Source organism: Panulirus ornatus, chromosome 56 (genome assembly GCF_036320965.1).
Source record: "Panulirus ornatus isolate Po-2019 chromosome 56, ASM3632096v1, whole genome shotgun sequence".
Lineage (NCBI taxonomy): Eukaryota > Metazoa > Arthropoda > Malacostraca > Decapoda > Palinuridae > Panulirus > Panulirus ornatus.
This window is the reverse complement of record NC_092279.1, coordinates 32,591,012-32,617,018: the sequence shown is the minus strand read 5'-3', so window position 1 is coordinate 32,617,018 and position 26,007 is coordinate 32,591,012. Positions and strand designations below refer to the sequence as shown.

The window sequence follows — 26,007 nt, the reverse complement described above, 5'->3', positions numbered from 1 at the left end:
GATGATCTCGTTATGGACTTCATAAGGTCTCCTGTTTTCTGTCCTTCTTATGTATTCCCATGTGGCACAATTCCAATGGGCCCCCACCCTTCTGGGCTGCTGAGTACATGCTGAGTTTATCTGGTGACAGCATGCCAAGATTTAAATGCCCAACACTGCTGGTTTTAGATGGCTGAGGCTCTAAACATCTTTTGTAATATTTCAAATTTTGCATTTTTTACTCATTCTAATGACATCTTTTTTTGCCCTGGCCAGCACTTAATGGGTTAAACTAATTACAATCAACACTAAATTTACAAATTATTTTGTAAAGAACTCTTCAAAATATGTGTTTGGACCACCAGTGAACCTTCATACACGTAGTGGAGTAATAGAAAATAAAACAGGATTGTAACTTCATTAAAAAAACATCAGCAATAAAAATTAACTAAGGAAACATTTATGAAAAAGGCAAAGAGAAGTCTACAACAGAGACCTTTAACTTGCCACAAACCTGTCACCAATTAGCCATATGTGGCTTATGACAATTGTACTGAGTAAGCCTGCTCTACACATTAAAATAGCTTTACAAAAGAAAATCATTCTATAACCAAAGCTTGTTCCAATCCGAGAGTAAGCAAATGAATCACCCAGACCATACTAATGTTGGTATATTCTTACAATAACTCATCTGCTTGGGAAGTTTAAGTGAATTTTTTAAAATATTCTAATGATTCTTTCAAGTATTCAACATACTTCTACAGTAATTAACCCAAAAGTTTCTCTGGTATATATAATTCTCACCACTTTTGCCTTATCTAATATCAAAAAAGAAATATTTATCTTATTTATCATACTTTGTCACTGTCTCCCGCGTTAGCGAGGCGCAAGGAAACAGACAAAAGAAGGGCCCAACCCACCTACATGCACATGTATATATATATATATATATATATATATATATATATTTTTTTTTTTTTTTTTTTTGCTTTGTCGCTGTCTCCCGCGTTTGCGAGGTAGCACAAGGAAACAGACGAAAGAAATGGCCCAACCCACCCCCATACACATGCCTTGATTCAATCCACTGACAGCACGTCAACCCCGGTATACCACATCGCTCCAATTCACTCTATTCTTTGCCCTCCTTTCACCCTCCTGCATGTTCAGGCCCCGATCACACAAAATCTTTTTCACTCCATCTTTCCACCTCCAATTTGGTCTCCCTCTTCTCCTCGTTCCCTCCACCTCCGACACATATATCCTCTTGGTCAATCTTTCCTCACTCATTCTCTCCATGTGACCAAACCATTTCAAAACACCCTCTTCTGCTCTCTCAACCACGCTCTTTTTATTTCCACACATCTCTCTTACCCTTACGTTACTTACTCGACCAAACCACCTCACACCACACATTGTCCTCAAACATCTCATTTCCAGCACATCCATTCTCCTGCACACAACTCTATCCATAGTCCACGCCTCGCAACCATACAACATTGTTGGAACCACTATTCCTTCAAACAGACCCATTTTTGCTTTCCGAGATAATGTTCTCGACTTCCACACATTCTTCAAGGCTCCCAGAATTTTCGCCCCCTCCCCCACCCTATGATCCACTTCCGCTTCCATGGTTCCATCCGCTGACAGATCCACTCCCAGATATCTAAAACACTTCACTTCCTCCAGTTTTTCTCCATTCAAACTCACCTCCCAATTGACTTGACCCTCAACCCTACTGTACCTAATAACCTTGCTCTTATTCACATTTACTCTTAACTTTCTTCTTCACACACTTTACCAAACTCAGTCACCAGCTTCTGCAGTTTCTCACATGAATCAGCCACCAGCGCTGTATCATCAGCGAACAACAACTGACTCACTTCCCAAGCTCTCTCATCCCCAACAGACTTCATACTTGCCCCTCTTTCCAAGACTCTTGCATTTCACCTCCCTAACAACCCCATCCATAAACAAATTAAACAACCATGGAGACATCACACACCCCTGCCGCAAACCTACATTCACTGAGAACCAATCACTTTCCTCTCTTCCTACACGTACACATGCCTTACATCCTCGATAAAAACTTTTCACTGCTTCTAACAACTTGCCTCCCACACCATATATTCTTAATACCTTCCACAGAGCATCTCTATCAACTCTATCATATGCCTTCTCCAGATCCATAAATGCTACATACAAATCCATTTGCTTTTCTAAGTATTTCTCACATACATTCTTCAAAGCAAACACCTGATCCACACATCCTCTACCACTTATGAAACCACACTGCTCTTCCCCAATCTGATGCTCTGTACATGGCTTCACCCTCTCAATCAATACCCTCCCATATAATTTGCCAGGAATACTCAACAAACTTATACCTCTGTAATTTGAGCACTCACTCTTATCCCCTTTGCCTTTGTACAATGGCACTATGCACGCATTCCGCCAATCCTCAGGTACCTCACCATGAGTCATACATACATTAAATAACCTTACCAACCAGTCAACAATACAGTCACCCCCTTTTTTAATAAATTCCACTGCAATACCATCTAAACCTGCTGCCTTGCCGGCTTTCATCTTCCGCAAAGCTTTTACTACCTCTTCTCTGTTTACCAACTAATTTTCCCTAACCCTCGCACTTTGCACACCACCTCGACCAAAACACCCGACATCTGCCACTCTATCATCAAACACATTCAACAAACCTTCAAAATACTCACTCCATCTCCTTCTCACATCACCACTACTAGTTATCACCTCCCCATTTGCGCCCTTCACTGAAGTTCCCATTTGCTCCCTTGTCTTACGCACTTTATTTACCTCCTTCCAGAACATATATATATATATATATATATATATATATATATATATATATATATATATATATATATATATATATATATATATTTTTTGCTTTGTCACTGTCTCCCGCGTCTGCGAGGTAGCGCAAGGAAACAGACGAAAGAAATGGCCCAACCCACCCCCATACACATGTATATACATACGTCCACACACGCAAATATACATACCTACACAGCTTTCCATGGTTTACCCCAGACGCTTCACATGCCCTGATTCAATCCACTGACAGCACGTCAACCCTGGTATACCATATCGATCCAATTCACTCTATTCCTTGCCCTCCTTTCGCCCTCCTGCATGTTCAGGCCCCGATCACACAAAATCTTTTTCACTCCATCTTTCCACCTCCAATTTGGTCTCCCACTTCTCCTCGTTCCCTCCACCTCCGACACATATATCCTCTTGGTCAATCTTTCCTCACTCATTCTCTCCATGTGCCCAAACCATTTCAAAACACCCTCTTCTGCTCTCTCAACCATGCTCTTTTTATTTCCACACATCTCTCTTACCCTTACGTTACTTACTCGATCAAACCACCTCACACCATACATTGTCCTCAAACATCTCATTTCCAGCACATCCATCCTCCTGTGCACAACTCTATCCATAGCCCACGCCTCGCAACCATACAACATTGTTGGAACCACTATTCCTTCAAACATACCCATTTTTGCTTTCCGAGATAATGTTCTCGACTTCCACACATTCTTCAAGGCTCCCAGAATTTTCGCCCCCTCCCCCACCCTACGATCCACTTCCGCTTCCATGGTCCCATCTGCTGCCAGATCCACTCCCAAATATCTAAAACACTTTACTTCCTCCAGTTTTTCTCCATTCAAACTTACCTCCCAATTGACTTGACCCTCAACCCTACTGTACCTAATAACCTTGCTCTTATTCACATTTACTCTTAACTTTCTTCTTTCACACACTTTACCAAACTCAGTCACCAGCTTCTGCAGTTTCTCACATGAATCAGCCACCAGCGCTGTATCATCAGCGAACAACAACTGACTCACTTCCCAAGCTCTCTCATCCCCAACAGACTTCATACTTGCCCCTCTTTCCAAAACTCTTGCATTCACCTCCATAACAACCCCATCCATAAACAAATTAAACAACCATGGAGACATCACACACCCCTGCCGCAAACCTACATTCACTGAGAACCAATCACTTTCCTCTCTTCCTACACGTACACATGCCTTACATCCTCGATAAAAACTTTTCACTGCTTCTAACAACTTGCCTCCCACACCATATATTCTTAATACCTTCCACAGAGCATCTCTATCAACTCTATCATATGCCTTCTCCAGATCCATAAATGCTACATACAAATCCATTTGCTTTTCTAAGTATTTCTCACATACATTCTTCAAAGCAAACACCTGATCCACACATCCTCTACCACTTATGAAACCACACTGCTCTTCCCCAATCTGATGCTCTGTACATGCCTTCACCCTCTCAATCAATACCCTCCCATATAATTTACCAGGAATACTCAACAAACTTATACCTCTGTAATTTGAGCACTCACTCTTATCCCCTTTGCCTTTGTACAATGGCACTTTGCACGCATTCCACCAATCCTCAGGCACCTCACCATGAGTCATACATACATTAAATAACCTTACCAACCAGTCAATAATACAGTCACCCTGTTTTTTAATAAATTCCACTGCAATACCATCCAAACCTGCTGCCTTGCCGGCTTTCATCTTCTGCAAAGCTTTTACTACCTCTTCCCTGTTTACCAAAATTATTTTCCCTAACCCTCTCACTTTGCACACCACCTCGACCAAAACACCCTATATCTGCCACTCTATAATCAAACCCATTCAACAAACCTTCAAAACTCTCACTCCATCTCCTTCTCACATCACCACTACTTGTTATCACCTCCCCTTTTGCGCCCTTCACTGAAGTTCCCATTTGCTCCCTTGTCTTTTGCACTTTATTTACCTCCTTCCAGAACATCTTTTTATTCTCCCTAAAATTTTATGATACTCTCTCACCCCAACTCTCATTTGCCCTCTTTTTCAACTCTTGCACCTTTCTCTTGACCTCCTGTCTCTTTCTTTTATACATCTCCCACTCAATTGCATTTTTTCCCTGCATAAATCGTCCAAATGCCTCTCTCTTCTCTTTCACTAATAATCTTACTTCTTAATCCCACCACTCACTACATATATATATATATATATATATATATATATATATATATATATATATATATATATATATATATTTTTCTTTTTTTTTTGCTTTGTCGCTATCTCCCGCGTTTGCGAGGTAGCACAAGGAAACAGACGAAAGAAATGGCCCAACCCACCCCCATACACAAGTATATACATACGTCCACACACGCAAATATACATACCTACACATCTTTCCATGGTTTACCCCAGACACTGCACATGCCCTGATTCAATCCACTGACAGCACGTCAACCCCAGTATACCACATCAATCCAATTCACTCTATTCCTTGCCCTCCTTTCACCCTCCTGCATGTTCAGGCCCCGATCACACAAAATCTTTTTCACTCCATCTTTCCACCTCCAATTTGGTCTCCCACTTCTCGTTCCCTCCACCTCCGACACATATATACTCTTGGTCAATCTTTCCTCACTCATTCTCTCCATGTGCCCAAACCATTTCAAAACACCCTCTTCTGCTCTCTCAACCATGCTCTTTTTATTTCCACACATCTCTCTTACCCTTACGTTACTTACTCGATCAAACCACCTCACACCACACATTGTCCTCAAACATCTCATTTCCAGCACATCCATCCTCCTGTGCACAACTCTATCCATAGCCCATGCCTCGCAACCATACAACATTGTTGGAACCACTATTCCTTCAAACATATCCATTTTTGCTTTCCGAGATAATGTTCTCGACTTCCACACATTCTTCAAGGCTCCCAGGATTTTTGCCCCCTCCCCCACCCTATGATCCACTTCTGCTTCCATGGTTCCATCCGCTGCCAAATCCACTCCCAGATATCTAAAACACTTTACTTCCTCCAGTTTTTCTCCATTCAAACTTACCTCCCAATTGACTTGTCCCTCAACCCTACTGTACCTAATAACCTTGCTCTTATTCACATTTACTCTTAACTTTCTTCTTTCACACACTTTACCAAACTCAGTCACCAGCTTCTGCAGTTTCTCACATGAATCAGCCACCAGCGCTGTATCATCAGCGAACAACTGACTCACTTCCCAAGCTCTCTCATCCCCACCAGACTTCATACTTGCCCCTCTTTCCAAAACTCTTGCATTTACCTCCCTAACAACCCCATCCATAAACAAAATAAACAACCATGGAGACATCACACACCCCTGCCGCAAACCTACATTCACTGAGAACCAATCACTTTCCTCTCTTCCTACACGTACACATGCCATACATCCTCGATAAAAACTTTTCACTGCTTCTAACAACTTGCCTCCCACACCATATATTCTTAATACCTTCCACAGAGCATCTCTATCAACTCTATCATATGCCTTCTCCAGATCCATAAATGCTACATACAAATCCATTTGCTTTTCTAAGTATTTCTCACATACATTCTTCAAAGCAAACACCTGATCCACACATCCTCTACCACTTATGAAACCACACTGCTCTTCCCCAATCTGATGCTCTGTACATGCCTTCACCCTCTCAATCAATACCTTCCCATATAATTTACCGGGAATACTCAACAAACTTATACCTCTGTAATTTGAGCATTCACTCTTATCCCCTTTGCCTTTGTACAATGGCACTATGCACGCATTCCGCCAATCCTCAGGCACCTCACCATGAGTCATACATACATTAAATAACCTTACCAACCAGTCAATAATACAGTCACCCCCTTTTTTAATAAATTCAACTGCAATACCTTCCAAACCTGCTGCCTTGCCGGCTTTCATCTTCCCCAAAGCTTTTACTACCTCCTCTCTGTTTACCAAATCATTTTCCCTAACCCTCTCACTTTGCACACCACCTCGACCAAGACACCCTATATCTGCCACTCTATCATCAAACATTCAACAAACCTTCAAAATACTCACTCCATCTCCTTCTCACATCCCCACTACTTGTTATCACCTCCCCATTTGCGCCCATCACTGAAGTTCCCATTTGCTCCCTTGTCTTACGCACTTTATTTACCTCCTTCCAGAACATCTTTTTATTCTCCCTAAAATTCAATGATACTCTCTCACCCCAACTCTCATTTGCCCTCTTTTTCACCTCTTGCACCTTTCTCTTGACCTCCTGTCTCTTTCTTTTATACATCTCCCACTCAATTGCATTTTTTCCCTGCAAAAATCGTCCAAATGCCTCCCTCTTCTCTTTCACTAATAATCTTACTTCATCCCACCACTCACTACCCTTTCTAATCAATCCACCTCCCATTCTTCTCATGCCACAAGCATCTTTTGCGCAATCCATCATTGATTCCCTAAATACATCCCATTCCTCCCCCACTCCCCTTACTTCCATTGTTCTCACCTTTTTCCATTCTGTACTCAGTCTCTCCTGGTGCTTCCTCACACAAGTCTCCTTCCCAAGCTCACTTACTCTCACCACCCTCTTCACCCCAACATTCACTCTTCTGTTCTGAAAACCCATCAAGAACCATTGCAACACAAACCTCGCCAGGTGGTAGAGTGTCCCGCAGTGTATCGAAACAGACTTCCCCAGAACTTTTTTAAAGGGGAAGTAAATGTTTATAGTTGTGTTACTGGAGTGATAGTTTTCATACATGGTGCTTTGACAAGATAATAGTGAAATTGGAAAAAATGTAGCTTAGACATTGAAGCTTATTGATACAGTGGTTAAATTGATGAGAACTGCTATTGACGTTTGTGTAAATAAATTATACATGGTGCTTTGACAAGATAATAGTGAAATTAGAAAAAATGTAGCTTAGACATTGAAGCTTATTGATACAGTGGTTAAATTGATGAGAACTGCTATTGACGTTTGTGTAAATAAATTATACATTTCCCTTTTTCCATAGCAAGAGGTTGAACCATTATGTGACATTCATTTTTTCATTTCATTTCAAGCTAGAAGTTTCAGTTTTCTAAATTGTTTCTTACATTTTTCATAAGTTTATATATGTATATGTGTGTGTGTGTGTATATGTGCGTATGTATGTGTATGTATATATATATATATATATATATGTATATACATGTGAATTGTCCCTGGGGCTAGGGGTGAGGGAATGCTTCCCGCGCGTTCCTCGCGTGTCGTAGGGGGCGACTGGAGGGGACGGGAGCGGGGGGCCAGAAATCCTCCCCTCCTTGTATTTTTTAACTTTCTAAAATGGGAAACAGAAGAAGGAGTCACGCGGGAAAGTGCTCATCCTCCTCGAAGGCTCAGACTGGGGTGTCTAAATGTGTGTGGATGTAACCAAGATGTGAAAAAAGGAGAGATAGGTAGTATGTTTGAGGAAAGGAACCTGGATGTTTTGGCTCTGAGTGAAACGAAGCTCAAGGGTAAAGGGGAAGAGTGGTTTGGAAATGTCTTGGGAGTAAAGTCAGGGGTTAAGGAGAGGACAAGAGCAAGGGAAGAAGTAGCAGTACTCCTGAAACAGGAGTTGTAGGAGTATGTGATAGAATGTAAGAAAGTAAATTCTCAATTAATATGGGTAAAACTGAAAGTTGATGGAGAGAGATGGGTACCTATTGGTGCATATGCACCTGGGCATGAGAAGAAAGATCATGAGAGGCAAGTGTTCTGGGAGCAGCTGAATGAGTGTGTTAGTGGTTTTGATGCACGAGACCGGGTTATAGTGATGGGTGATTTGAATGCAAAGGTGAGTAATGTGGCAGTTGAGGGAATAACTGGTATACATGGGGTGTTCAGTGTTGTAAATGGAAATGGTGAAGAGCTTGTAGATTTATGTGCTGAAAAAGGACTGGTGATTGGGAATACCTGGTTTAAAAAGCTTGATATACATAAGTATACGTATGTAAGTAGGAGAGATGGCCAGAGAGCGTTATTGGATTACGTGTTAATTGACAGGCGCGCGAAAGAGAGACTTTTGGATGTTAATGTGCTGAGAGGTGCAACTGGAGGGATGTCTGATCATTATCTTGTGGAGGCTACAGTGATATATATCTATATATATATATATCCGTCCACACACACACATATATATACCTATACATTTCAACGTATACATATATATACATACACTGACTTATACATATATACACATGTACATAATTCATACTTGCTTCCTTTATTCATTCCTTTATTCATCACATCGCCACCCCGACACTATGAAATGACAACCCCCTCCCCCAAATGCACGTGAAGTAGCGCTAAGAAAAGACAACAAAGGCCATATTCGTTCACACTCAGTGTCTAGCTGTCATGTATAATGCACCGATACCACAGCTCCCTTTCCACATCCAGGCCCCACAAAACTTTCCATGGTTTACCTCAGACACTTCAAAAGTCCTGGTTCAATCCATTGACAGCACATCGACCCCGGTATACCACATCGTTCCAATTCACTATATTCCTTGCACGCCTCTCACCCTCCTGCATGTTCAGGCACCAATCACTCAAAATCTTTTTCACTCCATCTTTCCACCTCCAATTTGGTCTCCCACTTCTCCTCGTTCCCTCCACCTCTGACACATATATCCTCCTGGTCAATCTTTCCCCACTCATTCTCTCCATGCGACCAAACCATTTCAAAACACCCTCTTCTGCTCTCTCAACCACACTCTTTTTATTACCACACATCTCTCTTACCCTTTCATTACTTACTCGATCAAACCACCCCATACCACATATTGTCCTCAAACATCTCATTTCCAGCACATCCACCTTCCTCCACACAACTCTATCTATAGCCCATGCCTTGCAACCATACAACATTGTTAAAACCACTATTCCTTCAAACATACCCATTTTTGCTTTCCGACATAATGTTCTCGCCTTCCACACATTTTTCAACACTTTCAGAACTTTCACCCCCTCCCCCACCCTGTGACTCACTTCCACTTACATGGTTCCATCCGCTGCCAAATCCACTCCCAGATATCTAAAACACTTCACTTCCTCCAGTTTTTCTCCAGTCAAACTTACCTCCCAACTGACTTGTCCCTCAATCCTACTCTACCAAATAACCTTGCTCTTAATTACATTTACTCTCAGCTTTCTTCTTTCACACACTTTACAAAACTCAGTCACCACCTTCTGCAGTTTCTCACCCGAATCAGCCACCAGCGCTGTATCATCAGTGAACAACAACTGACTCACTTCCCAAGCTCTCTTATCCACAACAGACTGCATACTTGCCCCTCTCTCCAAAACTCTTGCACTCATCTCCCTAACAACCCCATCCATAAACAAATTAAACAACCATGGAGACATCATACACCCCTGCCGCAAACCGACATTCACTGAGAACCAATCACTTTCCTCTCTTCCTACTTGTACACATGCCTTACATCCTCAATAAAAACTTTTCACTGCTTCTAACAACTTGCCTCCCACACCATAATATTCTTAATACCTTCCACAGAGCATCTCTATCAACTTTATCATATGCCTTGTCCAGATCCATAAATGCTACATACAAATCCATTTGCTTTTCTAAGTATTTCTCACATACATTCTACAAAGCAAACAGCTGATCCACACATCCTCTACCACTTATGAAACCACACTGCTCTTCCTCAATCTGATGCTCTGTACATACCTTCACCCTCTCAATCAATACCCTCCCATATAATTTCCCAGAGATACTCAACAAACTTATACCTCTGTAATTTGAGCACTCACCTTTATCCCCTTTGCCTTTGTACAATGGCACTATGCATGCATTCCGCCAATCCTCGGGCACCTCATGCCATGAATTATGCCCCACAGCTTTTACTCTGTTCTCTAAATACTACACCACCACAGGAGAACAAATCAATACAGCATATCAAGGGGCTGTTTCAATGCATGTGTTCTGTTGATTGTTTAAGTGTTCCACTTACTTTTATATCAAATAAACCTACATTTTCCCTACATCAATTACCCTTATATTCATCAATATCAACTGAACAGCATACAGGTCAAATCATGCTCCACCACTCATTCAGTCATCCAAACACTAAACTACTAATACAAAACATTCATCTAATATCAAAAGGTAGATATTTCTTCTTTCTATACTAACCAATTCATCCATTTTTTCTTTTAAGTTTTCAACATTTCTTCTATTGGGTAAGTTCACAAAATTGCTAATGTGGTACAGCAACATTTACGTTCCAGTGAATGGACACCAAAGATATATCTCATGGATTTGAATAAGACTCATAAATATGGGCTCATAATTAGTATACAGTAAACTCTTGATTTAATGAACCCCAGTTTAACAGATTTCAGATTTAACGGATTGGGCAAATAATGATACATTAATAATAATAATTTAAAAAACAAAAAAATAAAAATCTCAAACACTGCACCATGTGCATTTCACGTTGCACTTGTTTTTGGTAGTGTAAGATAATACTCACTTTGCTTTGGTCTCAGTCTGTCTGAAGATACCGTGTGGTCAGGTTGTATACAGAGAACTGTGATAAAGCTTTATTAAATAATTTTGCAATCCTTACAATTCAAAATGGCATCAAGTGACAGAGGAGTTAAAAGAAAGCATGTGAAATGTATATTGTATTATTGTATATTGTATTAAAAAATGGCCCATAGGTTACATTCTCAATTTAACGGACTTTTAGCATTAATGGATACCCCCTCCCCCGATTTGTCCATTAAATCAAGGGTTTAATGTACATGATTTAAAGCAGAGGAGCCTGATTTTCACCAATACTTTTTATCCTGTAATACTAAGCATGCAACAATGGGTGGAACTATGAGCTTAGGGAATAAGTGGGGTCATAGAAATGAAAAAATTCTGAAACATGATGCTCACATAACCTGCAAAGACAACACTGGTTTTGTATATCATAACTGGGAATAAATGGGGTCATAAAAACGAAGAAATGCTCAAACCTGCTGCTAATATAACCTACAAAAACAACACTGGTTTAGTACAGTGTCATCAATAAGTTCATAATCACTGCATTCTCTTCCTCTTGGCTATATTTTGATGTCCCATGGATGCCAATGTGGTATGTCTGACTTCGAAACAAACAATAAAGTTTAGCTTTACATCAAAACTAGCCTTTGAAAAAGGTTACATAAGAAATACCTGTTGGCTGATTTAGAGCTTTACATCTTACTGACCGACATCAAAAAAGGTGATATGGGTTATACACATTTTGGAAAATATGAGGTTGATCAACATAACAGTGGATGATACACTTGTAAAATGTACAGAACTTATGAAATCCTTATCTAACCTCACCTAATAGTCAAAATGATATCAAAAGTACACCAACATTATATTCATGCCATATCATTTGCTTGTACAGATTCAATGGTGCATATTCATAATCATTCATTCATTCACTTATCATGCTTGATCACAGTTTCCTGCATCAGCGAAGTAGCACCAGGAAACAAAGAAAGAATGGTCCATCCACTCATACACACATACATAAACGCCCACATATGCACATATATATACATATACATATCAACATATACATACAACATACACAGACATATACATATATACACATGTACATATTCATACTTGCTTGTTCAATTTTCCTCCTTGATTCTGCATGCCGCCAAGCGATTTTAATGGTCTTTGGCGCCGCCAAAGGGACTTTGAATTAAACCTTCATTTTGTCTCTTAGGTTCTGTTTGCCACCAAGCCACTCTAATGGCCTTTGTGCTACCAAAGGGGCTTTAAATTAAACCTTCATCCATTCCTGGTGCTACCCTGTCCCACAGGAAACAGCCTCACTACCCCCTCTTCAGCAAGGCTGCACCAGGAAAACAGATGAAAAAGGCAACATTTGTTCCTACTCATCTCTAGCTGTCATGTGTAATGCACTGAAACCACGGCTCTCAATCCATATCCAGGCCCCACAGACCTTTCCATGGTTTACCACAGATGCTTCACATGCCCTAATTCAGTCCACTGGCAGGCAGCACATCGACCCCGGTATACCACATAATTTTACGTCAGCAAATCACACCTCTGCTAGAGATCGCTTTCCCATGAGATAAGCTTTGCCGCTTCACGCCACCAGTTGCTGTGCTTCCTTCGCGCCGTCCAGACGGTTTTCTGCAGCTGCGAGCTTGGCAGCCTTCTTCCCGTGATCCCTCTGGAGCGGAAAGGCTTTGCCACAGCCTGTCACCCAGTTTGGGGCTGGCGGCAACACCATCCGTGATCCGTTAAGGATCGGGGAGAGTAGTGCGTTGTTGATGCACTTGTGGAGTTGACGACTCTCACACTGACCTGCACCGCCGCCTTGCTATCGCCGCCGCCATGTCGGATGTCCCGGGCATACGGAGGTCGAGTAAGGAGGGCGATTCTGAACATGCCAGGCATGTGATGAAAGGCTCCTCGCATAGGACTAGCTCCAGGAGCAGCCTTTCTCAGCGGGAGGCTCTTCAGGGCGGTGACAATAGGCCCCATGGTCACGTCACTGGTGATGGTGGTGACTCTGCTTCCCAGCACACACGTTCCTTGCCTTCTACCTCACGGGATGAGGCACCTGCGCCGCCCTGGAACATGGTGATGGACGCTTTGGCTGCTTTACGTGGTGATGTGGAGAAATTGAAGGAGAAAAGGAACTTAGGCCCCAGTCGGGGGACTGATGACGCCGCGGCGGCCGCCGATGTAAACATTGGCCTTTCTAGCCAGGTGGTGCCTCCCTCGCGCTCGCCCACGGGTTTTTCGGGCTTTATTCCAGCTGAGCATTACCTTTCCAGTGATGATTGTGTCTCTCAGAATGACGGGCGGCCTGACAGTGTTCTCCTGCAGTGCGCCAGGGCTTACGGTCCTGTGGATGAGGTGTCTGATGGCATTGACCAGCATGTTGCCGATATGGTTAACCATGTATTTGCTCACGACTTGCGAGAGGAGGAGTATAAGGAGATTTTGGAGGATGCTGCAGCCAAGAGGCCAGATAACTGCCATGCCTTAGCGCCCGTGGATTGCAACTTGCAAGTTTTAGATGCACTGAAGACAGGCCAAGAAGGCAGACTTCCGTTTAAAGGATGTTGGGAAAGACATTATTACGACTGCCACAATTTTGACTAAGTCACTCATACTGCTTGACAAGATCGCCCAGACTAGCCAACCAGATGTTGCCCGGGATGTGGGCATGCTTAATGGTGCCCTGGCACTCCTGGGTCATGCTAATCACAAGAATAACCTGACTCGCCGGTTCATCATCAAGCGCGAAATTAACCACAAGTATGCTCACCTCTGTTCAGACAAGGTGCCCATGACTCGTCTTCCGTTTGGGGATGATGTCTCACTCTCAGCCAAGCACATTGCGGAGTCTGAAAAGTTAAGGAGTAAGATTGCTCCAAGGAAACCGCTCTCTACCTCGAAGTTTGGTCCTGGCAAATTTAGGGGCTCTTCTGGGAGACTGCCATACAGGGGTTTTATGGCCAGGTTTCATCCATATGGCCTACGCACGCATGGTCCCCGGAGTGAGCACCGGCAACCCTTCTCACGGCAGGGTCCTGTGACAAAAAACTCCCGAGGCCGGGGTCACAATCCCCGGCAGTAACTGAGGTGATTCATCCTTTTCAAGCTGGCAGACTTCACTACTTTGTACATGAGTGGCATGCTATTACCAGTGATCCAAATATTTTAGATATTGTTCAGCATTGTCATTTAGATATTGATGTTGCTAACATTGGTCCTTTATTTGCTGAAGAAGTTGAGTATGTGCTTAATGTCGAGGAAAAGGAAATTGTTTGCCAGGAAATTGTACAGCTTTTGAGTCTGGGGGTTATCAAGGAGACCCAGAGACAGGAGGGGCAGATTCTTTTCCCTATTTTCTGAAGACGGAAGAAGGATGGTGGGTTTAGGATGATCCTTAACCGGGAAAAATTTAATAAATTTTTTGAGTACAAAAACTTCAAGATGGAAAATTTTGAGCAGGCGATTCATCTTGTTAACAGCAGTCTTCATGGCCTCTGTATACTGATGCATCAAATTTAGGTTGGGGTGGCCACCTCAAACAACAAAAAGTTAATGGGAGATGGTCATTATCAGAATCTGCCTTGCACATTAATGCAAAGGAACTCAAAGCCATCTCCCTGGTAGTGCGCTCATTTGCATCTCTTCTCAAAGGACGACATGTTCGGGTGTTATGTGATAACACGACGGCGGTGACCTATGTCAATGAAATGGGCGGCACACGGTCCTCTCTGTGTAATGACATTTGCCGTGACCTTTGGGAGTGGTGTCCGGTGAATGATATCTGGCTTACCTGCTCTCATGTACCGGGTAAAGTCAATCTCATGGCAGACGCTGCATCTCGGACATTCAATGACAGGCATGAGTGGAAATTGAATGAAGAACTCTTTAGGGCCCTCTCTGAAGTATTTGGGGTTCCGAGCATTGATCTCTTTGCTTCTACACTGAATGCTCACGTGACTCGTTTCTGCTCCTGGAAACCTGACCCAGATGCAGAACATTCTGATGCCTTTTCTATCTGCTGGTATCAGTTTGAACTACTCTACCTTTTCCCACCCTTTGCGCTGATTGCCAGGTGCCTACAGAAAATTCGAGCAGAGTCAGCGAAGGGGTGGATGGTATTGCCTCTCTGGCCGTCCCAGCCCTGGATGGGGACTCTACTCACTTTGCTGGTCAAGGAACCACGGCTGATTCCAAGGGGGGCACACGTCTTGCGTCACCCATCGACGGAGGAGGAACACCCCATTCTCCGACACACCCGACTGATGGCTTGCCTCTTATCCGGCAACGTCTGTGAGACATGGGCATTTCTCAGGCAGATGCGGACATCATCCTTGCCTCCTGGAGACCTGCGACTGCGAGGCAGTACCAGCCACATATTAACAGGTGGTTACAGTTTTGTGGTAGCCGGAACATCGATCCCTTTGCTCCCACTGTAACTAATATTGTGAATTTTGTCTGTCACTTTCCACAGAGGTGTTACTTATACTTCAATCAACACTGCCAGGGGTGCACTCTCCTCCCTGGGGATTACTGTGGATGGTTGCAGTGCAGGCAGCCATCCTCTTGTCACCAGGTTCTTAAAGGGAGTTTTTAACTTGCGGCCGTCTGTCCCTAGGTATACAAGAACTTGGGATGTTCAGCAGGTGCTACAGCATCTGCGTGCCATGGATCCTTTGTCCTCCCTCTCTTTAAAGGATTTAACACTGAAGTTTGTGATGTTGATGGCACTTACGCAGGCTGCCAGAATACAAACTTTGCATTGTTTGTTGCTGAAGAATATTAGTTTTGGGCAGGCTTCTGTTTGTGTTTGGTTAGGGGAAACTATTAAACAGTGCAGGCCAAAGTTCCATGTGCGGTTTGTGACCTTTAAAGCATATTCTACTGACATTAGATTGTGTGTGTGTGAAACTGAAAATGTATATTGCTAGGACAGAGGAGTTCAGAAATTCTGCACATCAGGAGAATGGGAAGTTACTCCTAAGTTTTATCAAGCCCCAAAAGCATGTAACGAGGGACACTTGCAAGGTGGATTCGAACAGTGCATTCTCTGTCGTGCATAGACTCCAGCCAGTATTCAGCGGGCAGTGTTCGGCCTGCAGCTGCATCGAAAGCCAAAGCCATGGCTCTACCGATTTGATACATCATGGCAAGGGCTGGGTGGTTCAGGGCTGCCACTTTTGCCAAGTTTTATGACAAGGAGATTGTCCGGAGTTACGATCCTTTCCAAGATGCTGTCCTTCAATGGTCTGTTCATTTTGTTTGCATAGGAGATGTTGTCTCTTGTCACCTGGTCCATGGCTATGTAAATTTCTTACTATATTGCAGTTGGTTACTGCTTGTATCATTTCTCCTCTCTACATGTCTACAGTATGACACCCACATGGCTTCAAAACCTCATGGGAAAGCGACCTCTAGCAGAGGTGTGATTTGCTGACGTAAAATTAATGAAGTACATGAGACTTACCGTAGGTCAGTTGAAATGTGCTTCGAATGTTATGAAGCAAATCACCTCTGCTAGAAGGGGGCTTTAACATGCCCACCTCTCCCACCCTACGCTCTGTAGCGTCTTGTGGCTTACATATTTCTAGCAGTGCGAAATGTTCAGTTACTTTCATGTGGTTGGTCGTACTCTTTAAAGTCTGGTGGCGTGAAGCGGCAAAGCGTATCTCATGTACTTCATTAATTCTCATTCACTCTATTCCATGCATGCCTCTCATTACTGGCATATTTTGTCTAGTACATTGAAAATCAAGATAAAATCTTGACTAATAATGAAATTAGGCGACATTTTCATAAAATCTGTTGATTTCTAGCAAGTTTATTAACTACTTCTAACCTACTTAACCCTAAATATTCCCCTAATACACGACTGTCACCATATGTAATATCATTCAATGAAATATAATGCTCCACATTGTGCTCCACAAGTATTTCAGTAATCATATCAAAGCATATAAAATATCTGCAACTATTTTTCACATAAAGGTAAACTGAACTTTCTCTCAAATGAAAAACTAAAACAACATTCCAATACGTGTATCAACATATTCCAGATTTTCACTGTTCCTATAATTTACCAAAATGTATATTCTTATTCTTGATGGGTACAATTATGACTGAAATAGGCTTAAAACTTTAATCTGCCAAAATCTATATAGGTTGAGTATCCCAAATCTGAAAATCCCAAATCCAAATGCTCCAAAATCTGAAACCTTTTGACCATCGACATGGTGTTACAAATTTTTCATTGTATTAATGGAATTCCATATTTTTTAACTATTAAGTACTTATGTCCCTCAAACCATTTCAAAACATCCTCTTCTGTGTCGGAGGTGGAGGGAACGAGGAGAAGTGGGAGACCAAATTGGAGGTGGAAAGATGGAGTGAAAAAGATTTTGAGTGATCGGGGCCTGAACATGCAGGAGGGTGAAAGGCGGGCAAGGAATAGAATGAATTGGATCGATGTGGTATACCGGGGTCGACGTGCTGTCAATGGATTGAATCAGGGCATGTGAAGCGTCTGGGGAAAACCATGGAAAGTTCTGTGAGGCCTGAATGTGGAGGGGGAGCTGTGGTTTCGGGCATTATTACGTGGCAGCTAGGGACTGAGTGTGAACGAATGGGGCCTTTGTTGTCTTTTCCTAGCGCTATCTCGCACACATGAGGGGGGGAGGGGGATGTTATTCCATGTGTGGCGAGGTGGCGATGGGAATGAATAAAGGCAGACAGTATGAATTATGTACATGTGTATATATGTATATGTCTGTGTGTGTATATATGTGTACATTGAGATGTATAGGTATGTATATTTGCGTGTCTGGACGTGTATGTATATACATGTGTATGGGGGTGGGTTGGGCCATTTCTTTCGTCTGTTTCCTTGCGCTACCTCGCAAACGCGGGAGACAGCGACAAAGCAAAATAAAAAAATAAAAAGTACTTATGTGTGAATAAGTAATAAAATCATTCCTTATCAGTACCACAGAAATTCAGTCAGGAATGAAGGTAACATAAATATGGGCAGCTGAGGTTGTGACACCGTACCTTTCTGATAATTCAGTGTTAACACACACAAACTTTGTTTGATGCACAAAATTATAAAAGAATATTGTATGAATTACCTTCAAGCTATTTCTATCAGGTGTATATGATATATAAATGGATCTCTGTTTAGACTTTGGTCCCATCCCTATGGTATCTCATTATGGATATCCAAATATTCCGATATCTGAAACACTTCAGGTCCTAGGCATTTTGGATTAGAGATACTAAACCTGTATCACATTTTCCTCTTGGATATCATGATATAGTGTGTTGCATTCTATTCTTACACTGTAACAAAAAGAAAGAGCTGATTAATAGATGGTTATTCTCTTGTAAGTGATTTGAATATTTCATTTTCATACTTGATTCCTCAGCAAACAGCAACTGACTCACTTCCCAAGCTCTCTCATCCACAACAGACTGCATACTTGCCCCTCTTTCCAAAACTCTTGCATTCACCTCCATAACAACCCCATCCATAAAAAAATTAAACAACTGTCGAGACATCACACACCCCTGTCGCAAACCTACATTCACTGAGAACCAATCACTTTCCTCTCTTCCTACACGTACACATGACTTACATCCTCGATAAAAACTTTTCATTGCTTCTAACAACTTGCCTCCCACACCATATATTCTTAATACCTTCCAAAGAGCATCTCTATCAACTCTATCATATGCCTTCTCCAGATCCATAAATACTACATACAAATCCATTTGCTTTTCTAAGTATTTTTCACATACATTCCTCAAAGCAAACACCTGATCCACACATCCTCTACCACTTCTGAAACCACACTGCTCTTCCCCAATCTGATGCTCTGTACATGCCTTTACCCTCTCAATCAATACCCTCCCATATAATTTGCCAGGAATACTCAACAAACTTATACCTCTGTAATTTGAGCACTCACCTTTGTCCCCTTTGCCTTTGTACAATGGCACTATGCAAGCATTCCGCCAATCCTCAGGCACCTCACCATGAATCATACATACATTAAATAACCTTAACAACCAGTCAACAACACAGTCACTCCCTTCTTTTTATAAATTCCACTGCAATACCATCCAAACCCGCTGCCTTGCCAGCTTTCATCTTCTGCAAAGCTTTTATTACCTCTTCTCTGTTTACCAAATCATTTTCCGTAACCCTCTCACTTTACACACCACCTCGACCAAAACACCCTACATCTGCCACTCTATCATCAAATACATTCAACAAAACTTCAAAATACTCACTCCACCTCCTTCTCACATCACCACTACTTGTTATCACCTCCCCATTAGCCCCCTTCACTGAAGTTCCCATTTGTTCCCTTGTCTTACGTATATTATTTACCTCCTTCCAAAACATCTTTTTATTCTCCCTAAAATTTTATGATACCCTCTCACCCCAACTCTCATTTGCCCTCTTCATCACTCTCTTCACCCCAACATTCTCTCTTCTTTTCTGAAAACCTCTTCAAATCTTCACCTTTGCCTCCACAAGATAATGATCAGACATCCCGTCCAGTTGCACCTCTCACCACATTAACATCCAAAAGTCTCTCTTTCGCACGCCTATCGATTAACACGTAATCCAATAATGCTCTCTGACCATCTCTCCTACTTATATACGTATACTTATGTATATCTCTTTTTAAACCAGGTATTCCCAATCACCAGTCCTTTTCAGCATATAAATCTACAAACTCTTCACCATTTCCATTTACAACACTGAACACCCCATGTATACCAGTTATTCCCTCAACTGCCACATTACTCACCTTTCCATTCAAATCACTCATCACTATAACCCGGTCTCGTGCATCAAAACCACTAACACAATCATTCAGCTGCTCCCAAAACACTTGCCTCTCATGACCTTTCTTCTCATGCCCAGGTGCATATGCACCAATAATCACCCATCTCTCTCCATCAACTTTCAGTTTTACCCATATCAATCTAGAGATTACTTTCTTACACTCTATCACATACTCCCACAATGCCTGTTTCAGGAGTAGTGCTGCTCCTTCCCTTGCTCTTGTCCTCTCAATAACCCCTGACTTTACTCCCAAGACATTCCCAAACCACTCTTCCCCTTTACCCTTGAGCTTCGTTTGACTCATAGCCAAAACATCCAGGTTCCTTTCCTCAAACATACTACCTATCTCTCCTTTTTTCTCATCTTGGTTACATCCACACACATTTACACACCCCAATCCGAGCCTTCAAGGAGAATGAGCACTCCCCGCGTGACTCCTTCTTTTGTTTCCCCTTTTAGAAAGTTAAAATACAAGGAGGGGAGGGTTTCTAGCCCCCCGCTCCCGTCCCCTTTAGTCCCCTTCTACGACACGTGAGGAATGCGTTGGAAGTTTTTTCTCCCCTATCCCCAAGGATACAGCGCTTGTGGCTGATTCATGTGAGAAACTGCAGAAGCTGGTAACTGAGTTTGGTAAAGTGTGTGAAAGAAGAAAGCTGAGAGTAAATGTGAATAAGAGCAAGGTTATTAGGTACAGTAGGGTTGAGGGTCAAGTCAATTGGGAAGTAAGTTTGAATGGAGAAAAACTGGAGGAAGTGAAGTGTTTTAGATATCTGGGAGTGGATTTGGCAGCGGATGGAACCATGGAAGCGGAAGTGAATCATAGGGTGAGGGAGGGGGCAATTTGGAAGCCTTGAAGAATGTTTGGAAGTCGAGAACACTATCTCGGAAAGCAAAAATGGGTATGTTTGAAGGAATAGTGGTTCCAACAATGTTGTATGGTTGCAAGGCATAGGCTATGGATAGAGTTGTGCGCAGGAGGGTGGATGTGCTGGAAATGAGGTGTTTAAGGACAATATGTGGTGTGAGGTGGATTGATCGAGTAAGTAATGTAAGGGTAAGAGAGATGTGTAGTAATAAAAAGAGTGTGGTTGAGAGAGCAGAAGAGGGTGTTTTGAAATGGTTTGGTCACATGGAGAGAATGAGTGAGGAAAGATTGACCAAGAGGATATATGTATCAGAGGTGGAGGGAACGAGAAGTGGTAGACCAAACTGGAGGTGGAAAGATGGAGTGAAAAAGATTTTGAGTGATCCGGGCCTGAACATGCAGGAGGGTGAATAGCGTGCAAGGAATAGAGTGAATTGGAACAATGTGGTATACCGGGGTCGACGGGCTGTCAATGGGTTGAACCAAGGCATGTGAAGCGTCTGGGGTAAACCATGGAAAGTTCTGTGGGGTGTGGATGTGGAAAGGGAGCTGTGGTTTCGGTGCATTATTACATGACAGCTAGAGACTGAGTGTGAACAAATGGGGCCTTTGTTGTCTTTTCCTTGCGCTACCTTGCACACATGAGGGGGGAGGGGGTTGTTATTTTATGTGTGGCAAGGTGGCGATGGGAATGAATAAAGGCAGACAGTATGAATTATGTACATGTGTATATATGTATATGTCTGTGTGTGTATATATATATATGTATACATTGAGATGTACAGGTATGTATATTTGCATGTGTGGACATGTATGTATATGCATGTGTATGTGGGTGGGTTAGGCCATTCTTTCGTCTGTTTTCTTGTACTACCTCGCTAACGTGGGAGACCGCGACAAAGTAAAATAAATAAAATAAATAATGATATATATATTCGCCATTTCCCACTTTAGCAAGGCAGCACTTAGGATAGAGGAGAGAGCCTTAAAAGGAATGTTCTCCTTGGTCCCCTTCTCTGTTTCTTATTTTTGTAAAATTAAAAAAAGGGAGAGGAGGATTTCCAGCCCCCTGCCACTCCCCTTTATGTTATGTTTTACAACACGCAGGGTAAGACATGGGAATTATTCTTTCTCCCCATCCCTATGGATATATACATTATATATATATATATATATATATATATATATATATATATATATATATATATATATATATATATATATATATATATTTTTTGCTTTGTTGCTGTCTCCCGCGTTTGCGAGGTAGCGCAAGGAAACAGACGAAAGAAATGGCCCAACCCACCCCCATACACATGTATATACATACGTCCACACACGCAAATATACATACCTACACAACTTTCCATGGTTTACCCCAGACGCTTCACATGCCCTGATTCAATCCACTGACAGCACGTCAACCTCGGTATACCACATCGATCCAATTCAATCTATTCCTTGCCCTTCTTTCACCCTCCTGCATGTTCAGGCCCCGACAACACAAAATCTTTTTCACTCCATCTTTCCACCTCCAATTTGGTCTCCCACTTCTCCTCGTTCCCTCCACCTCCGACACATATATCCTCTTGGTCAATCTTTCCTCACTCATTCTCTCCATGTGCCTAAACCATTTCAAAACACCCTCTTCTGCTCTCTCAACCACGCTCTTTTTATTTCCACACACCTCTCTTACCCTTACGTTACTTACTTGATCAAACCACCTCACACCACATACTGTCCTCAAACACCTCATTTCCAGCACATCCAACCTCCTGCGCACAACTCTATCCATAGCCCACGCCTCGCAACCACTATTCCTTCAAACATACCCATTTTCGCTTTCCGAGATAATGTTCTCGACTTCCACACATTTTTCAAGGCTCCCAGGATTTTCGCCCCCTCCCCCACCCTATGATCCACTTCCGCTTCCATGGTTCCATCCGCTGCCAGATCCACTCCCAGATATCTAAAACACTTTACTTCCTCCAGTTTTTCTCCATTCAAACTTACCTCCCAATTGACTTGACCCTCAACCCTACTGTACCTAATTACCTTGCTCTTATTCACATTTACTCTTAACTTTCTTCTTTCACACACTTTACCAAACTCAGTCACCAGCTTCTGAAGTTTCTCACATGAATCAGCCACCAGCGCTGTATCATCAGCGAACAACAACTGACTCACTTCCCAAGCTCTCTCATCCACAACAGACTTCATACTTGCCCCTCTTTCCAAAACTCTTCCATTCACCTCCCTAACAACCCCATCCATAAACAAATTAAACAACCATGGAGACATCACACACCCCTGCCGCAAACCTACATTCACTGAGAACCAATCACTTTCCTCTCTTCCTACACGTACACATGCCTTACATCCTCGATAAAAACTTTTCACTGCTTCTAACAACTTGCCTCCCACACCATATATTCTTAATACCTTCCACAGAGCATCTCTATCAACTCTATCATATGCCGTCTCCAGATCCACAAATGCTACATACAAATCCATTTGCTTTTCTAAGTATTTCTCACATACATTCTTCAAAGCAAACACCTGATCCACACATCCTCTACCACTTCTGAAACCACACTGCTCTTCCCCAATCTGATGCTCTGTACATGCCTTCACCCTCTCAATCAATACCCTCCCATATAATTTACCAGGAATACTCAACAAACTTATACCTCTGTAATTTGAGCACTCACTCTTATCCCCTTTGCCTTTGTACAATGGCACTATGCACGCATTCCGCCAATCCTCAGGCACCTCACCATGAGTCATATATACATTAAATAACCTTACCAACCAGTCAATAATACAGTCACCCCCTTTTTTAATCAATTCCACTGCAATACCATCCAAACCTGCTGCCTTGCCGGCTTTCATCTTCCGCAAAGCTTTTACTACCTCTTCTCTGTTTACCAAATCATTTTCCCCTAACCCTCTCACTTTGCACACCACCTCGACCAAAATACCCTATATCTGCCACTCTATCATCAAACACACATACACACATATATATATATATATATATATATATATATATATATATATATATATATATATATATATATATATATATATATTTTTTTTTTTTTTAAACTATTTGCCATTTCCCGCGTTGGCGAGGTAGCGTTAAGAACAGAGGACTGGGCCTTTTTTGGAATATCCTCACCTGGCCCCCTCTGTTCCTTCTTTTGGAATATATATATGGGAGGATATTGATTGAGAGGGTGAAGGCATGTACAGAGCATCAGATTGGGGAAGAGCAGTGTGGTTTCAGAAGTGGTAGAGGATGTGTGGATCAGGTGTTTGCTTTGAAGAATGTATGTGAGAAATACTTAGAAAAGCAAATGGATTTGTATGTAGCATTTATGGATCTGGAGAAGGCATATGACAGAGTTGATAGAGATGCTGTGTGGAAGGTATTAAGAATATATGGTGTGGGAGGAAAGTTGTTAGAAGCGGTGAAAAGTTTTTATCGAGGATGTAAGGCATGTGTACGTGTAGGAAGAGAGGAAAGTGATTGGTTCTCAGTGAATGTAGGTCTGCGGCAGGGGTGTGTGATGTCTCCATGGTTGTTTAATTTGTTTATGGATGGGGTTGTTAGGGAGGTGAATGGAAGAGTTTTGGAAAGAGGGGCAAGTATGAAGTCTGTTGGGGATGAGAGAGCTTGGGAAGTGAGTCAGTTGTTGTTCGCTGATGATACAGCGCTGGTGGCTGATTCATGTGAGAAACTGCAGAAGCTGGTGACTAAGTTTGGTAAAGTGTGTGAAAGAAGAAAGTTAAGAGTAAATGTGAATAAGAGCAAGGTTATTAGGTACAGTAGGGTTGGGGGTCAAGTCAATTGGGAGGTAAGTTTGAATGGAGAAAAACTGGAGGAAGTAAAGTGTTTTAGATATCTGGGAGTGGATCTGTCAGCGGATGGAACCATGGAAGCGGAAGTGGATCATAGGGTGGGGGAGGGAGCGAAAATTCTGGGAGCCTTGAAGAATGTGTGGAAGTCGAGAACATTATCTCGGAAAGCAAAAATGGGTATGTTTGAAGGAATAGTGGTTCCAACAGTGTTGTATGGTTGCGAGGCGTGGGCTATGGATAGAGTTGTGCGCAGGAGGATGGATGTGCTGGAAATGAGATGTTTGAGGACAATGTGTGGTGTGAGGTGGTTTGATCGAGTAAGTAACGTAAGGGTAAGAGAGATGTGTGGAAATAAAAAGAGCGTGGTTGAGAGAGCAGAAGAGGGTGTTTTGAAATGGTTTGGGCACATGGAGAGAATGAGTGAGGAAAGATTGACCAAGAGGATATATGTGTCGGAGGTGGTGGGAACGAGGAGAAGATAGAGACCAAATTGGAGGTGGAAAGATGGAGTGAAAAAGATTTTGTGTGATCGGGGCCTGAACATGCAGGAGGGTGAAAGGAGGGCAAGGAATAGAGTGAATTGGAGCGATGTGGTATACCGGGGTTGACGTGCTGTCAGTGGATTGAATCAAGGCATGTGAAGCGTCTGGGGTAAACCATGGAAAGCTGTGTAGGTATGTATATTTGCGTGTGTGGACGTATGTATATACATGTGTATGGGGGTGGGTTGGGCCATTTCTTTCGTCTGTTTCCTTGCGCTACCTCGCAAACGCGGGAGACAGCGACAAAGCAAAAAAAAAATATATATATATATATATATATATATATATATATATATATATATATATATATATATATATATATATATATTTTTTTTTTTTTTTTATACTTTGTCGCTGTCTCCCGCGTTTGCGAGGTAGCGCAAGGAAACAGACGAAAGAAATGGCCCAACCCCCCCCATACACATGTACATACACAC

The 26,007-nt window shown here is 42.3% G+C and overlaps 2 protein-coding genes and 1 pseudogene across 6 annotated transcripts in view; 2 read left to right on the top strand and 1 right to left on the bottom strand.

The window, feature by feature from the left end:
• LOC139766057 (cobalamin trafficking protein CblD) overlaps nucleotides 1-26,007 on the bottom strand; it is a 204,282-nt gene that overhangs the window by 154,493 nt on the left and 23,782 nt on the right. The window contains exon 1 of one of the 5 annotated variants that reach the window (XM_071694209.1): nucleotides 18,570-18,775. The exons of 3 other annotated variants lie outside the window; for them this stretch is intronic. The gene's annotated coding sequence lies outside the window, so the exon portion shown is untranslated. Of the gene's footprint in view, nucleotides 1-12,982; nucleotides 13,003-18,569; nucleotides 18,776-26,007 lie in introns of those variants that run through there. One more of the 5 variants, XM_071694208.1, reaches the window with a different exon arrangement.
• On the top strand, nucleotides 13,085-15,490 carry LOC139766056 (uncharacterized). Its single transcript, XM_071694204.1, is given in 2 exon segments — nucleotides 13,085-13,979; nucleotides 13,981-15,490. Coding segments are annotated over 2 exon segments (1,254 nt in total). The 5' UTR covers nucleotides 13,085-13,275; the 3' UTR covers nucleotides 14,531-15,490.
• On the top strand, nucleotides 15,485-16,882 carry LOC139765802 (uncharacterized; annotated as a pseudogene).